A 17,930-nucleotide genomic window follows, 5' to 3' on the forward strand; every position below is an offset into this window, starting at 1 on the left:
GGTGCAAAGATGTGTCTTAAAGGGAATTTTTGCTGAGGGTAAAGACTTCACCTAAATCACGGGTTTCAAACACGCGGGCCGCATGCTGCCTGTGGAGTATTTCTTGCGGCCCCCCCATAGGTGCTGACTTCACCGGCAGCCAAGTTCCCCTCATCCTCCGTCCCCTTCCCCCCCCTCCCCTGACTGTTCCACGTCCCTGCTCCTCCGCCTACCTCCCTGCCCCTCCCACTGCCAAACAGCTGTTTGGCGGTGCTTGGGACTTTCCAGGAGGGAGGAGCAGGGAGGAGGCGTGCTCGGGGAAGGAGGCGGGGCCGGAGCGGGGATTAGGGGAAGGGGTTGGAATAGGGGTGGGGCAGGGCTTCATAGAAGGGGTGGAGTGGGGGCAGGAGCAGAGGGGGGATCTTTAACCGAAGTAATTCTAAAAGTAAATGCACATTTTGTCATTTGAGTGAGGTGCATTACTGAGTGTTTATATTTTATTAAAACTCCTCTTCACATCAGTTTTAAAAAAGTTAATACACTGACTTTTAATAGCATACTATATTACTCTTCATTTTTTTTCATTTTTACTATACTTCTGTATTGTTGTATGAAAAGGTTTCTGTGATGCGGCCCTTGGGCCAATGTACTAGTCCTCATGTGGCCCTCGAGCTGATTTGCGTTTAAGATCCCTGACTTAAATACTACTTTAATATAGCTTTCTTCCTCCCTCACTAGTACTTCATTTAATTAGCATGCTAGAAAATCACACAACTGATTATATCTGCTGGTGAAGGCATTTCTCAAACTGCCACTACTCCAGCCCACACAAGGATACCCAGTAAAATTCAATTAGAAATAATGGGAGTAAAAATTCATAAATGATTTTCTTGGCCCCATGACTCTTTCTTGAATCAGTTTTCCTGTGACCCCTTTCTTTCCAGTTTCCTCTGCTTCCTTTGTTTTTGTGCTTCATTCTTTGCCACTTCAGGTGTTTTTGAGGAGCTTTGAAATTTTCTCTCTGCTTCTGCAGGTTACACCTCTGCATTCTTTGGGCTCTGTTTTTACTCCTGGGGGGATTCTGCGTGCCCACAGAAAACACCCCCACCCTGCAGAATTCCAGTGCTGGGGCGGGGATTGGCATGGGTGCAGTTTTTTGGGGGAGATTCCCCCCAAACAGAGGGGAAGCATAGGGAGGCACACTGGGTTATATGCCACTCCCCCCTATTTCTGCAAGCGCAGAGCTTCACTGTCACCCTGTGGTTATAAGTGTGCATTTTAGGGCTTCATGGTCCTTGAACTGAATATCAGGCACCCGTGGCATGCTGTATATATTGAAGGATGGGGGCCAACATGGAGCTATTTTAGTAATGGTCAGAATTTGAAATGACACATACTACGAACTTGTGTAGATTTTCAAATGTCTGTGAACTGCCTTCTCATTCCAGATACCTGGCTTACCGTAACTTCATGATTGATACGTATCGCTTAAACCCTCAGGAGTACTTGACCAGCACTGCCTGCAGAAGGAACCTGACTGGAGATGTATGTGCTGTAATGAGGTAAAATCTTAAATCTTGCAGCCATTACCCTTAGCTGTAACAATACATTTTATCCCAGGAAAGCTGCTTTATTACAAATTGTAAGTTATACCTCCTGCATAGTGAGGTAGAAGACTTGGGGCCTGGGCGCATCAATTATGTTTCTATTAGCAGATCATCTTTTTTCCTTTTGTGGTGAACACCACATTTTATAATATCCTTATTTACAGTGAAAGTTAAATACCGTGAGCATGGCTCAGAGACCAGCAAGAGATTGCATGTTAACTAATACAGTGATATTCAGCTTCTACCATGCAATTTCTTTAATATGTTTTCAGAATTTCCAGTATGGCAGCTCACTGTGTGTTTTGCCAAGTGAGCATCTTATATCTGTATAGTGATAAATACTTCTTTAAAATAGCTCTTTTTGTACAAAAGATTCCAAAGCATGTTATACTCCATACATGCAGCATCACTGATGCATAGTCACCCTGAGGCAGATGGTGGGAGCTAACTGATGCATAGTGCGGAAACCATCACAATTCATCCCACTCTTCTCTCTCCTCCTCCTCCCCCCCGCCAATCCTCCAAAGATGTTTTCACATCAGCGGGCTTAGCTTTAGATCTGTTTTCTGAATTGTGTGAAGTGGTTTCCCGTTGCCCATAATTGAAATTGTCTGTCCACTCTCATTTTGTTGAACGCGGAGAAGTGAGATTGTCAAGCCTGCATTGAGAATTAATGCAATGTGTTATGTTTCCCTTTCTGTGATTGGCAGTAAACTCATCACAGTTCCACACTTGAACTTTCTCCCTGGTATCTTCTTTCTGCAGCTGCAGATATGCTTGAGGGTTTGTTTCCTCAGACTTTAATCATGTAATGTTGTTCCCTAGAGTGCATGCCTTTCTGGAGCAGTGGGGTCTAGTTAACTACCAAGTGGATCCAGAAAGCCGTCCCATGGCAATGGGCCCTCCTCCTACTCCTCACTTCAATGTGCTTGCTGATACCCCCTCTGGACTTATGCCTCTTCATCTCCGAGCTCCTCAGGTAAATCCTACAGATGCCACCACCATGTCCATGCGCACACACTTATTCAGATAGAAATAGTGATGCATGTATTTTAGGAATGGCTTAATGTAGTCCCAACCAGTCTGTATTTGTAGCTACAGTCAGTGCTGTGTGTACCTGAATGAAGTATGTAGCTCATGCATTTTCTGAAAAAAATGCATCCTTCTCTCCACATGCCCTTCAGTCTCAGTGAAATTCTGTTAGTAGTAGATTTTCCATCTCCATCATTCTGTAGAGTAATGGTGCACCTACAGTTGCAGCACTCCAAACCCACATTTTGCTAGTTTTGTGTACCAATAGTGGTGAGTGGAGAGAATACTAGTTCAGTGCACACCTGTGTAGATGCATTTTGATGATGATTTGTTGGGGGGTTTTGTTTAGGTCCCTGCTGCCCAGCAGATGTTGAGCTTTCCTGAGAAAAACAAAGAAAAGCCTACTGACCTGCAGAACTTCGGACTTCGCACAGACATTTACTCAAAGAAGACCTTGGCAAAGGTAAAGTTGCTTGGGTTTTTCTTTCCCTTTGGCTTCTGTTTAGCTTTCTTCCACAAACCTTAGTCGTTACATAATCACTAGGTGGGATGTTGCTGGTCTTCCATCCTTGTCCCACGTGTCTTCTACCTGGACAATATTCTAAATTGTGGCCTCTTGTAGTTGTGCCAGGTGCCTGAAACGTAATTAATGCAATAGAAATACAAACCTTTACACTCCCATAAGCTCATCAGCACTGTCCCTCTCCAAACATTCTGGGAATTCCTGCCTCGTGATTAGGGCCCTACCAAAGTCACTGTGCGTTTTGGTCAATTTCATGGTCAGAGGGTTTTTAAATTTATATCTGAAATTTCACTGTGTTTTAACCACGGGGGTCCCAACCCGAAAGGGATTATGGCAGGGAGGGTCACAAAGCTGTTGGGGGGGGGGGGGGGGTCGTGAGGTTGCTACCTTCACTTCTGTGTTGCTGAACTCTGAAGGCAGCAGCTACGGAGCTTCCTGCATCTGGAGGTGAGTCTGATCTTCCTGTGCTACTGGGAATGTCTCAGCCAGGGATTGCTAGCTGCTAGTCCCAGCCGGCTGGGTGAGGGGACAGGACTTGTTCTTTCTTTGCATGGCCCCTCTACCAGGGAGATCTGACCCACCTCCAAGTACCCCCTTCAGCTGCAGGAAGCTCTGCAGCTGGACAGCAACCCTGGAGCTTCATGCAGTTGGAAGAAGTTCGTGGAAGTGGGTCCAATCTCCCCTGTGCTGCTGAGAGCACCCCAGCTGAGAACTCAGTTTCTTGTCTTCGCCAGTGCCCAGGGGCTCCGACCAATTTGTTGGCCTCCAGAAAAATGGGCACCTTGAGCTCTGGTGCCTCGAGCTGCTGGGGGCAGAAGCCCAGTGCCCCGAGCCAAGCTCTGGGGCAGCTGCAGCACAGAAGTGCGGGTCTGATTTCCCCACCAACAGCAGCTGTGTAGGGAAGCACAAGTACTGTTCCTCCCCAGCCCAGGCTAGCAGCTAGGAGCCCCCAACTGGAGCACTCCCAGCAGCATGTGGGGAGATCGGATATCACAGGGAAGGGCTTATTTCACTGGTCATGATACGTTTTTTACAGCCGTGAAAGTGGTAGGGCCCATCTCATCATAGGTGTCGCATGCAGCATGCTCAGTGTTTCAAAATAGATTTCATAGGAGGTTTGGAGGTAATTCCCACTAGTCAATTTTTGTATAGATTGTTCTGTTTTCCCAGTTTGTATAGGACGGTGTTCCTCAGTCTTACAGAACTGGAAGATCACTTCATCAGCAAAGGGTGGCTCTCTGAGTCAAGTCATGAAGTGATGTTCTGACACACCATCATTATAGCATGTCCCAAACGGATTTAATGCTGTGATGCACTATTGCAATGCAGCGTCAAGACAAAATGCCATGCTTCTGTGGCTGCCTGCTGCATTTCACACTGTTCTCTCCCTCTGCCCTTCTGACTGCTTAGAGGGAAGGTATTTGGCAGTACTTGGGTATCCTAGAAACCCTGGTCCATTTATTCAGTGCTGCCTCATGTCGGGAACTATACAAGGTTCTTCTCAGATCATCGTTTCACTCGCTCTACTTGAGACCAGACAAACTGCTTGGACGTGGATTCCATAAGAGCAGTATGTGTTGTCCCAAAGAGCGCACAGATTGAGGATTACTACTGACAATGTCACACTGTTCTAAAGACTGAGGGTACCAACTAGAAATCGGTATTCAACCCATACCAGATTTCATTGTGTGATTTATTTGCTTATTTTTGATTGATACACTCATTCAGTGAGAGTGCCTGTCCTTTTTTCTAGGTGCTCCTCGACACTTCTTAAACACAATTATAAAAATGTACTTAGGCTTTGGGGCTCCCCCCCACCTCCCTGAAAGTGTTTTCCTTTTGTGTACATGCAATTTACTCCTGGGGGAATTCTGTGCCACTGCACATGTGCAGAATTTATGTCCTCTGCAGATTTCTTTGCTTCCCCACAGAAAAATGACTTTCTGATGGGGAATCAAGGGGGAGCCACAGGAGTGGTCATGCGACCCCCCCCCCCCAACAGTATGTTTCGGGGGCCCCAGAGAAGCTGGCAGAGAGGTAAATCACTGTGAGGCAGCGGGTGGGACTGGGGAAGACCCGGCTGGTGGCTCCTATCCTGCAGCAGGCTCAGCTGCTAGTCCCTGCTGGGCTGGGCAGGACGAGACTTCCTCTTCCCTTGCACGGCATCTGGGGCTGTGTCAGACCCACCCCCAGATTTCTCCCCCAGCTGAAGGAAGCTCTGCAAACTCTTTCCTCCCCCCCCACCCCCCCACTTCCTGTATCCATCGCTCCTCAGCCCAAACCTGGATCCCCCCCACACTTGGATCCTGCCTGGGCTAAGCCTGCCTGGCCACACCTGGTGCACCTGCCACAGAGGGGCAAGTCTCTGGGGTGTTTTTGGAGCAGGCCAGTCCTTGCGCTGTGTCAGGGATGGGTGCAGCCTCACTGCTGAGTCCGTGTCCCGGGGGGAGCTGCACAGTGATCTCCCACCTCTGTGTAGCCAGTGGCCTGTGCTGCCTAGTGCCAGGCTGGAGCCTCCACATTGATTTGACAAATAAAGTTTGCAGAACTTTAAAATATTGTGCGCAGAACTTTTATTTTTTTGATGCATAATTTTTAACTTTTTGGCACAGAATGCCCTCAGGACTCATACCGCCTATGTAAGAATTGTGAGTGTCTGATGGCTGACTCTTTTAATTTTTGTCGCATGAGTTAGTGATCTGTACTCTGTGCAGATATTTGGGGAAAGGATAAGTTATTGGCATTAATTCAGTGTCTTACATAGAACTACATAACCCCATTAACCTTCCCTCCTTATGAGGGAAGTTTTGACATCTGTGAGGGGGTGTTTATATCAGCTGAAGCTGGTGGTAGTATCCTCTTCAAGAGTTCTGTAGTTTCAAGGAAACTTTTAAGTAACTCCCAAATCAGTTTGGTGTAGTACAGTAAACTCGAGAGTGATGCTATACTAAATACTCATACTGAGGGCAAAGGGCAGTTACAGGGGGAGAGTGTCTCTTTTTCAAAGAGCTTGCATTTCCCTGTCAGTTATCCTTGGAGATTCTTTTTTCGCTCCAGGTATTTTTATCTCTTTTTGAGGATCGTTTTCCTAGTAAGAATCTACTACTCCAGTCCCTTAAACTGCACATTCCTGTATCCATTATATACCTAATACAATCCAACCTGTCTACTATGTAAGTGTTGTCTTAGTTAAACATACTTTCCTGTCCTCCTGTGTCTCTTGAAATTCTGAGTGTAATTCTTGCAGACTAGACAGCTGCCTACGGTAAGCAGCGATATGATCAACTATAGCAGGATTGCTGGGAAGAGTGACTAATAGGCTGTGGTAGTAGATAGAACCACCACAGCTGCTGCTTTTACAAGAAGTTCTTTTGCTCAAAGTAGTGCTCCTGCAAAGATAAGTAATCTATCTTGACTTTTCTTCCTTTATAGAGTAAGGGAGCCAGTGCTGGAAGAGAATGGACAGAGCAAGAGACACTGCTGTTACTAGAGGTAAGAGCTGATGAAGGAGAATGTTTTATACTGAAGGTAATCCAGAGAAAGGAGGCTTTTGTATGTAATATCTAAGGTTAAGATTTTGTTGTGGGTATTTTTAGTAAAAGTCATGGACAGGTAGTAGGCAATAAACAAAAATTCTTGGAAGCCTGCAACCTATCTCTGACTTTTATGAAAAATACCTGGTGGGGACTAACAGTCTGAGCCCCCACCCTCGAGAGCTGACCGCCAGCTGCCAGGGCTGAAGTCGATGAAGTCACGGAGGTCTGTTAAAGTCACGGAATCTATTCTGTGACAAAATTATATCCTTAGTAATCTGGTGGTTCTTCCGGTGATTGTCCATGTGTGCGCACCACTTGAGGTGTGCATGCGGTCTCAATCTCCAGTTTTCACTTAGTGTCTGTTTAGGCCACACATGCACTGTTGTCAGATCTATTGTGTATTAATTATATCGATTACTTAAGAATTCCCAGTTGACACTCTGAGATTTGGTAGGTTCTAGTCCCAAGATCAAGTCCAATAGTATTAAAATTACTGGTCTCTTCGGAACCCTGATGTGCACAGTTGCAACACTCTCACCTAGGAAAAACCCTCTGTATCTAAGGGTACGTCTTCACTACCCGCCGATCCGGTGGGTAGCAATCGATTTCTCAGAGTAATCTAGACGCGATATATCGAACCCCGAACGCGCTCCCGTCGACTCCGGAACTCCACCAGAGCAAGTGGCGGTAGCGGAGTCGACGGGGGAGCCGCGGATGTCGATCCCGCGCCGTGAGGACGGGTAAGTAATTCGAACTAAGGTACTTCGACTTCAGCTACACTATTCACATAGCTGAAGTTGCGTACCTTAGATCGACACCCCCCCCCAGTGTAGACCAGGCCTAAGACCGTTAGAAAAGTTACAAACCTTTATCTACCTTGCGGGGTTGGGGTCTAATACAGAACGTGCATCTGAGCATCCACATACTCTCACCAGCCCTTGCAAAAGAACCTGAAGTATTAGTCATTATCTTCCTCATCACCATCACTAGTGTTCATCATCCTAGTACTTCCCAAGAGTTACATCTCTCAGTGCACACAGGCTGGGATACAACTTTTATAATGTTATGCTGACACATTGTACCTACTCCCCTTTTCCTTATTTGTATTTCCTCACCCTACTAATGTTGGGTTACCTTCTCCCATAGGTTACTAGGCCTCTTACCTCATGCTTATTAGCATATATGTCAATTAGTTACCATGGCATTCTTGTGGTCAGACATCTGCGATAATCCTCATTTAAAATATCCTAAGATGGTATAAAACTAGCATGTTGTGATTACCTGTCAGCAGTTTAGTCATTACAGCATTCTGTTTTATGATACCTTATGATCTAGGGTTCCTCCTGGCTAACTGCTTAAGAACATAAGAACATAAGAAAGGCCATACCGGGTCAGACCAAAGGTCCATCTAGCCCAGTATCTGTCTACCGACAGTGGCCAATGCCAGGTGCCCCTGAGGGAGTGAACCTAACAGGCAATGATCAAATGATCTCTCTCCTGCCATCCATCTCCATCCTCTGACGAACAGAGGCTAGGGACACCATTCTTACCCATCCTGGCTAATAGCCATTTATGGACTTAGCCACCATGAATTTATCCAGTCCCCTTTTAAACATTGTTATAGTCCTAGCCTTCACAACCTCCTCAGGTAAGGAGTTCCACAAGTTGACTGTGCGCTGCGTGAAGAAGAACTTCCTTTTATTTGTTTTAAACCTGCTGCCTATTAATTTCATTTGGTGACCCCTAGTTCTTGTATTATGTGAATAAGTAAATAACTTTTCCTTATCCACTTTCTCAACATCACTCATGATTTTATATACCTCTATCATGTCCCCCCTTAGTCTTCTCTTTTCCAAACTGAAGAGTCCTAGCCTCTTTAATCTTTCCTCATATGGGACCTTCTCTAAACCCCTAATCATTTTAGTTGCTCTTTTCTGAACCTTTTCTAGTGCTAGAATATCTTTTTTGAGGTGAGGAGACCACATCTGTACACAGTATTCGAGATGCGGGCGTACCATGGATTTATATAAGGGCAATAATATATTCTCAGTCTTATTCTCTATCCCCTTTTTAATGATTCCTAACATCCTGTTTGCTTTTTTGACCGCCTCTGCACACTGCATGGACATCTTCAGAGAACTATCCACGATAACTCCAAGATCTTTTTCCTGACTCGTTGTAGCTAAATTAGCCCCCATCATGTTGTATGTATAGTTGGGGTTATTTTTTCCAACGTGCATTACTTTACATTTATCCACATTAAATTTCATTTGCCATTTTGTTGCCCAATCACTTAGTTTTGTGAGATCTTGTTGAAGTTCTTCACAATCTGCTTTGGTCTTAACTATCTTGAGTAGTTTAGTATCATCTGCAAACTTTGCCACCTCACTGTTTACCCCTTTCTCCAGATCATTTATGAATAAATTGAATAGGATTTGTCCTAGGACTGACCCTTGGGGAACACCACTAGTTACCCCTCTCCATTCTGAGAATTTACCATTAATTCCTACCCTTTGTTCCCTGTCCTTTAACCAGTTCTCAATCCATGAAAGGACCTTTCCTTTTATCCCATGACAGCTTAATTTACGTAAGAGCCTTTGGTGAGGGACCTTGTCAAAGGCTTTCTGGAAATCTAAGTACACTATGTCCACTGGATCCCCCTTGTCCACATGTTTGTTGACCCCTTCAAAGAACTCTAATAGATTAGTAAGACACGATTTCCCTTTTCAGAAACCATGTTGACTATTGCTCAAGAGTTTATGTTTTTCTATGTGTCTGACAATTTTATTCTTTACTATTGTTTCAACTAATTTGCCCGGTACCGACGTTAGACTTACCGGTCTGTAATTGCCGGATCACCCCTAGAGCCCTTTTTAAATATTGGCGTTACGTTAGCTAACTTCCAGTCATTGGGTACGAAGCCGATTTAAAGGACAGGTTACAAACCTTAGTTAATAGTTCCAACTTCACATTTGAGTTCTTTCAGAACTCTTGGGTGAATGCCATCTGGTCCCGTGACTTGTTAATGTTGAGTTTATCAATTAATTCCAAAACCTCCTCTACTGACACTTCAATCTGTGACAGTTCCTCAGATTTGTCACCTACAAAAGCCAGCTCAGGTTTGGGAATCTCCTAACATCCTCAGCCGTGAAGACTGAGGCAAAGAATCCATTTAGTTTCTCCGCAATGACTTTATCATCTTTAAGCGCTCCTTTTGTATTTTCATCGTCAAGGGGCCCCACTGGTTGTTTAGCAGGCTTCCTGCTTCTGATGTACTTAAAAAACATTTTGTTATTACCTTTGGAGTTTTTGGCTAGCCGGTCTTCAAACTCCTCTTTGGCTTTTCTGATTACCCTCTTGCACTTAAGTTGGCCGCGTTTGTGCTCCGTTCTAGTTGCCTCACTCGGAGTTGACTTCCACTTTTAAAGGAAGTCTTTTATCTTTCACTGCTTCTTTTACATGGTGGTTAAGCCACGGTGGCTCTTTTAGTTCTTTTACAGTTTTTCTTAATTTGGGGTATACATTGAAGTTGGGCCTCTATTATGGTGTCTTTAAAAGCGCCACGCAACTTGCAGGGATTTCACTTTAGTCAATGTACCTTTTAACTTTTGTCTAACTAACCCCCTCATTGTAGTATAGTTCCCCTGTGAAATTAAAGGCCACAGTGTTGGGCAGTTGGGATGTTCTTCCCACCACAGGGATGTTGAATGCTATTGTATTATGGTCACTATTTCCAAGCGGTCCTGCTATAGTTACCTCTTGGACCAGCTCCTGCACTCCACTCAGGATTAAATCTAGAGTCGCCGCCCCTTGTGGGTTCACCAGCTGCTCCATGAAGCAGTCATTTAAAGTATCGAGAAATTTTATCTCTGCATTTCGTCCTGAAGTGAAATGTTCCCAGTCAATATGGGGATAATTGAAATCCCCCACTATTATTGGGTTCTTAATTTTGATAGCCTCTCTAATTTCCCTTAGCATTTCATCATCACTATTACTGTCCTGGTCAGGTGGTCGATAATAGATCCTTAATGTTATATTTTACTAGAGCATGAAATTTCTATCCATAGAGACTCTATGGAACCTGTGGATTCGCTAAGATTTTTACTTCATTTGAATCTACACTTTCTTTAACATATAGTGCCACTCCTCCCCCTGCACGGCCTGTTCTGTCCTTCCGATATATTTTGTACCCGGAATGATTGTGTCCCATTGATTGCCCTCAGTCCACCAGGTTTCTGTGATGCCTATTATATCAATATCCTCCTTTATCACAAGGCACTCTAGTTCACCCATCTTATTATTTAGACTTCTGGCATTTGTGTACAAGCACTTTAAAAACTTGTCCCTGTTTATTAGCCTGCCTTTTTCTGATGTGCCAGATTCTTTTTATGTGACTGTTCATCATCTGATCCGCCCTCACATTATATTTCTCATTCCTCGGCTCCTGACTATAACCTGAGATTCTCTATCATCAGACTCTCCCCTAAGAGAAGTCTGTGTCCGATCCACACGCTTCTCTGCAGCAGTCGGCTTTCCCCATCACCTAGTTTAAAACTGCTCTACAACCTTTTTAATGTTTAGCGCCAGCAGACTGGTTCCACTTTGGTTTAGGTGGAGCCCATCTCTCCTGTATAGGCTCCTCCCATCCCAGAAGTTTCCCCAGTTCCTAATGAACGTGAACCCTCCTCTCTACACCATCGTCCTCATCCACGCATTGAGACTCTGAAGCTCTGCCTGCCTACCTGGCCCTGCGCGTGGAACTGGGAGCATTTCTGAAAATGCCACCATAGAGGTCCTGGATTTCAGTCTCTTCCTAGCAGCCTAAATTTGGCTTCCAGGACATCTCTCCTACCCTTCCCTATGTCATTGGTACCTACATGTACCACGCACCACGGGCTCCTCCCCAGCACTACACATAAGTCTATCTAGATGCCTCGAGAGATCCGCAACCTTCGCACCAGGCAGGCAAGTCACCATACGGTTCTCCCGGTCATCACAGACCCAGCTATCTACATTTCTAATAATCGAATCTCCCATTACTAACACCTGCCTTTTCCTAGAAACTGGAGTTCCTCCCCGGAGAGGCAACCTCAGTGCGAGAGGCAACCCCAGCACCATCTGGAAGGAGGGTCCCAACTACGGAAGGTTTCCTCTGCTCCCATTGACTGCTCTACTTCCTGGGCCCTTCTTCCTCCTCAACAGCACAGGTGCTGTCTAAGCGGAGGTGGGACAATTCTACAGTGTCCCGGAAGGCCTCATCAACATACCTCTCTGCCTCTCTCAGCTCCTCCAGTTCTGCCACCCTGGCCTCCAAAATCCGTACATGGTCTCTGAGGGCCAGGAGCTCCTTGCACCGACTGCACACATACGCAACCCGCCCACAGGGCAGGTAATCATACATGCTACACTCAGTGCAATAAACTGGATAGCCCCCACTCTGCTGCTGGGCTTCTGCCTGCATTGTCTCCTAGTTAGTGAAAGGCTGGTTTACAGAAAGTAGTTTTGGAATGTAGTTTGGTTTATAGGTTTTAGGATTTTAGGGGGGGCTACAGGGAAGGGGTTATGGCCGGCGAGGGGTTCCCACTCCCTTCCCACTCCCCTTCCAAACTCCCTTGCGAAACTCCCTGTTAGCAGCCCCTGTTCGCAAAGCTATGCTAAGGTTATGCTAAGGTTATGCTAACCTTATGCTAAGGTTTTTGGGCCTTATGGATTGTTTAACTATGTTAAACAGAGTTATGTGCCTTGTAGGCTCATTACATCATTGCTTTAGCTTATACCCATGCCTTACCTAGCAAATACCTATACCTGTAAACAAAACCCCCCTGACTCCCTCATGTCCCATACAGAGGGTATAAAGAGCCAGATCAGCTGCCACTCCAGTTCATCTTTGCTGCCCTAGGCTTGAGATGGAGTGCTACAGTATCTGCATCCCTCAAATCTTTTCTAAGAATTTTGAGAGTAGTTTTTAATAGTTACTAATGCTAGTGTGTTTTGACGTCTGGCAATTTGTTGTATTAGTCATAGTTATCAGGCTTTTTGAGAATTTACTACTTTGCACCTCCCCTGTTTTCTCCCCTTTCATTTATCAAAAGCTTTCTTATTTAGGTATGATGTCTCATACAAAATCTCCTGGTTTGAAGTACTGCACCTCTTGTGAGAGAGCCTTTCCCTAGAATGACTGACACTCTGGATCTGTTTGGTCTGGAGGAATCATATATGCCAGCAAAGTGTGGAATATGCAAGTCCTTTTCTAAGCTAGATGGACAAAAAGGGTCCAGGGAAGGCATGTTTAAAAGTGAATCTCTTTGGACTTATTCCATGAGGTTCCATCATTGTTAGGCCTATTCCATCAGAACTCTGGAGGCTTGAGCTCTGTCTTAAGAAAAAAAAAAATTCCCAGTATTGACACTTAAAAAGCTGCCACGTGGGGTTCCATACATAGCTTGATAGACACCATGCTGTGGCAGAGGCATCCAGAGCAGAAGCTTCTTTCAGTAGAACAGTCCATTTCTCTCTATTGGGGTAAGACTCTAAGCTCCAATCTCCTTATTCAGGTCACTGTTTGGGGCTCACCTCAAATAGAGTCAACATAGGAACAAGCATTCAAAGAAGTTACTTATCTGTATAGTAACTAGTGTTCTTTGAAATGTATAGTGCATATGTGTATTCCACAACGTGCCCTCCTTTCTCTCTGCTTAGGAGTCCTATTACATGCCAGGGCTCTGCGATAGAGGGAGAACTGGAGTGGTAGTTAGACCAGCTTCACTCTTTGTACTGTTGGCAGGAAGGTGTTCAGGGCGCATGCATGGACCAGACATTGCTAGCAAAAATGTCTGATCCTGGCACATGAGCACGTGCACTTTGAGTGGAATACACATCTGGATAATACATCTGGAAGAATTCCAGTTACTGTACAGGTAAGTATTTTTTCTTTGTCGATAAAAATATAAGTATGGCCATATTGGGTCAGACCTAAAGGTCCATCTAGCCCAGTATCCTGTTTTCTGACAGTAGCCAATGCCTAGAGGGAATGAACAGAACAAGTAATCATCAAGTGATCAATCCCCGTTGCCCATTCTCAGCTTCTGGCAAACAGAGGCTAGGGACACCATCCTGAACCTATCCTCCATGAATTTATCTGGTTCTTTTTTAAATCCTGTTATAGTCTTCGCCATCATAACATCCTCTGGCAAAGTGTTCCACAGGATGACACTGCGTTCTGTGAAGAAATACTTCCTTTTATTTGTTTTAAACCTGCTGCCTATTAATTTTATTGGGTGACCCCTAGTTCTTGTGTTACGAGACAGAGTAAATAACACTTTCTTATTTACTTTCCCTACATGGTCATGATTTTATAGACCTCTATTATATCTCCCCCCCCCTTAGTCATCTCTTTTCCGAGCTGAAAAGTCCAGAAGCTGTTCTATACCCCTAATCATTTTTTTACCCTTTCTGAACTTTTTCCAATTCCAGTATATCTTTTTTGAGATGGGACAACCACACCTGCATGCAGTATTCAAGATGTGGGTGTACCATAGATTTATATAGAGGTAGTATATTTTTTGTCTTATTATCTTTCCTTTTCTTAATGATTCCCAACATTCTGTTCGCTTTTTTGACTGCCGCTGCACATTGAGTGGCTGTTTTCAGAGAACTATCTATCCACAATGACTCCAAGATATCTCTCTTGACTGGTAACAGCTAGTTAAGAACCTTTTGTTTTATATGTATAGTTGGGATTATGTTTTCCAGAGTGCATTACTTTGTATTTATCAACATTGAATTTCATCTGCCATTTTGTTGCCCACTCACTCAGTTTTGTGAGATCCCTTTGTAGCTCTTAGTTAAGTCCAAAGCAGGCTACTATCTTGAGTAGTTTTGTATCATCTGCAAATTTTGCCACCTCACTGTTTACCCCTTTTTCCAGATCATTTATGAATATGTTAAATAGTACTGGTCCCACTACAGATCCGCTGGGGGACACCACTATTTACCTCTTTCCATTCTGAAAACTGACCATTTATTCCTACCCTTTGTTTCCTGTCTTTTAACCAGTTAATAGTTACCGATCCATGAGAGGACCTTCCCTTTTATTCTATGACAGCTTACTTTGCATAAGAGCCTTTGGTGAGGGATCTTAGAATCATAGAAGATTAGGGTTGGAAGAGACCTCAGGAGATCGTCTAGTCCAACCCCCTGCTCAAAGCAGGACCAACCCCAACTAAATCAGCCGAGCCAGGGCTTTGGCAAGCCAGACCTTAAAAACCTCTGTGGATGGAGATTCCACCACCTTCCTAGGTATCCCATTTGTGTAATAGTTTTTCCTAATATCCAGCCTAGGCCTTCCCCACTACCACTTGAGACCATTGCTCCTTGTTCTGTCATCTGCCACCATTGAGAACAGCCTAGCTCCATCTTGTAAAAAGCATTCTGAAAATCACTTTCTGAAAGTAAACTATATCCACTGGATCCCCCTTGTCCACATGCTTGTTGACCACCTCAATGAATTGAGTTTTAAAATGGGGGTAGCTTCTTAAAAAGAGTCACATATGTAAAATGGAAAAGACAGTTGAGAGATCCCATGCAGTTTAGAACTATGGATGGTGGTGCTGCCATTTCTGAATTCATAAGAATATCTCTATATAAAATGTGCTTTAACTTCCAGTAATATGTGATTCCTGTATCTGCAGCCCCAGAATCCTTTTATGTGCCTGAGTGTATCTTACAATGCAATGAGGTCTTGAGGCAAACAGTTGAAAACGTGGTTTTACACTATGAAAGAAATGCCCTTGGAGTGATGTGTATATATTTGCAAGTAAGGTGAATGCTGCGAAGTTCTGATAATGTTCACAGCTCCCCAGCTATGCCACAAGGTGTTAGAGGAAACTGCGAACATTCCTTTTTGAAGCGTATCTGTTCCTGGAATACAGATGATTCTGTTACATGTTGACTAATTTTCACTTTCATCACTATAAATAGGGGAAGCAAGTTAAGAGGTGGCCACCTAGTCATGTAGTTGTATAGCAAAACCATAGTGCGAGTCAACGTGCTATTGAGGCTCTAGACCAGCGTTTCTGAAATGCGGTTTCTGTGGCTACATGTGGCCACCAAGGGCTTTTCTTGCGGCCATAGCTTCCTGGACACTGATTGGCGGGGGCGGGAGGGGGTAAAGTAGTGGCCACTCCCCCTCCCTGTTGCCCCTGGATGCACCCCCTGGTGTTGGTTGCTGGGGCCACCAGCCCAGGGGTCAGGCTCTGGAGACACCTGGAGGAACAGGCAGCCGGTGAGTTCCCCACCTTCCATGGGGAAGTTGGGTTCAAGCTTTGTGCTTCAACCCTGGGGTGGCGAGGCAGCAGGCTCTGGGGCTTCGGGCTCCAGCCCCAGGCTCTGGCTGCGCAGCCGCACGGCTCCAGCCTCCAACCCCAGGCCCTGGCCATGGGGCTTCGGGCTCTGGCTGTGGGGCTTCAGACTCCAGCCCACTGCTGCCTCCCTGCCCTGCCCCCATCGTCCCTGGCCCTGCTGCTTCCACCACACCCCATCCAAAGCTTAATTTGTCCCCTGGCGTTCCAGGGCTGAATAAGTCTGCTGTGAAAAGTGATACTTGTATGTTGGTTAATATCACTTTTCACAGCAGACTTACTAGCTAGCAATAGATACATTACAATGATTTGGACGTGTACATGTCCATATTTATTTGTTTTCCCTAAAGTTAATTAAGTATTGTAGGAAAAAATGTGAGAGCAGCTGCCAGCAAGAGTTGGTGGCTACACTCTGAAGCCACCAAAAAATTTGTCCTGAGATCCCCTGCTCTAGACCACAGAACTGTACTTTAATGTGTTCTGATAGACTTCTGGAAAAAGCTTAAGGCAGTGATCCCCAACACGGTGCCCGTGGGTGCCATGGCACCCGCCAGGACATCTATCTGTGCCCGCGTACTTGCCGGTGGACAAGCATCTGCCGAAATGTGTCAATGTCAAGAGGCGTTGCCGCCGAAAAGCAGCGTTATCAAGAGGTGTCGCCGCCAAAATGCCACTGACTTTCGGCAGCATTTCAGAGGCAACACCTCTTGACATTGCCGCGTCTCGGCGGCATTTCGGCGGATGCTTGTCCGCTGGCCACGGTCCTTGGTGGCTCGTCGTCCGGGGCCCACCAGACAAAAAAAAGGTTGGGGACCACTGGCTTAAGGGAATGAGTGCAAGAAGGCAGGGTTAAGTTGACTCTCTATAAATAAAGTCAATAATACTATCAGGTCTGTCCACCAAAACTGAGTGGAACTGGAACTGTTGACTCAATATTAACACTTGGGTCATCTGTTATGGGTTCCATTGTGATAACACTAATGAGCCCCGGTCACATAGCCACAGTCTCAGTGCGAGGTGCTGTGGAAACATGTAATAAACACAAGGGTCACAGGCTTTCTCCTGTGGCTCAGGGCAGGATTTTTCTTATTTACTAGTGGTTTGTCCAGTCTAGATTTAAGTCTTCAGTAATAGAGCTCCCACCATTTCCCTTAGAAATCTTTTCCACTGCCTACAGAGAAGGTTCTCCCTTCCGTAATACCTTCCCTTTACTCCTAGCTGTAGCCTTGTGTACTACAATTATGTAATTTTAGGGGTGATTTGTCTAGGTTTTTTAGCCATGTCACTAGTTGTCAGAAAACCCACTACCAAGTTCTGAGATCATAAGGAAAACCAGGGACTCTTAATTTCAACAGTGCAGTGCATGTCATACTCTGACTCTTAATATCCACCACACCTATATGAATAAGCAAAATTTACTAAAACAGTCTTCATAGAACTGGAAGTGTATTTAGTAAAACGGATTTAGTTCTTTTCTCATGTTACAGATAAACATGGCCTGTGCCCCAGATAATTATTTATATAGTCCCATATAATAAGATGGGTTTCCAGAGCAAGAATAGCTAAGTAGCAGTTGATATTGGGTATATACTGTATAAACATAGGACTCTTAATACTTCATCATAAATAATAGAGATATTTCCGTGCTTATCAGCCTTGACACACACAATTTATGCTATAGTTAATTTGTTTAATTATAATTCAACACAGTTATTACTTTGAATTAAACATGCTAGTGGAGTAACTTTCAACCAATATTCTATTGACAATTTCCTTAGCGATAGTTAATAACTTCACTAGCATGGAATGTTATAGCTCCATTAGAATGGAAGAGAAAGTGGGGAGGGATAGCTCAGTGGTTTGAGCATTGGCCTGCTAAACCCAGGGTTGTGAG

The 17,930-nt window shown here is 44.8% G+C and overlaps 1 protein-coding gene across 2 annotated transcripts in view; it reads left to right on the forward strand.

Annotated features, from left to right (window-relative positions):
* SMARCC1 (SWI/SNF related, matrix associated, actin dependent regulator of chromatin subfamily c member 1) overlaps positions 1–17,930 on the forward strand; it is a 159,595-nt gene that overhangs the window by 71,384 nt on the left and 70,281 nt on the right. For both annotated transcript variants that reach the window (XM_039523511.1, XM_039523512.1), the window contains 4 exons: positions 1,428–1,541; positions 2,412–2,565; positions 2,968–3,081; positions 6,574–6,633. In XM_039523511.1, the coding sequence (XP_039379445.1) occupies positions 1,428–1,541; positions 2,412–2,565; positions 2,968–3,081; positions 6,574–6,633 (442 nt within the window). The remainder of the gene's footprint in view (positions 1–1,427; positions 1,542–2,411; positions 2,566–2,967; positions 3,082–6,573; positions 6,634–17,930) is intronic.

The sequence above is a fragment of the Mauremys reevesii genome, linkage group 2 (genome assembly GCF_016161935.1).
Source record: "Mauremys reevesii isolate NIE-2019 linkage group 2, ASM1616193v1, whole genome shotgun sequence".
Taxonomy (NCBI): Eukaryota; Metazoa; Chordata; order Testudines; family Geoemydidae; genus Mauremys; species Mauremys reevesii.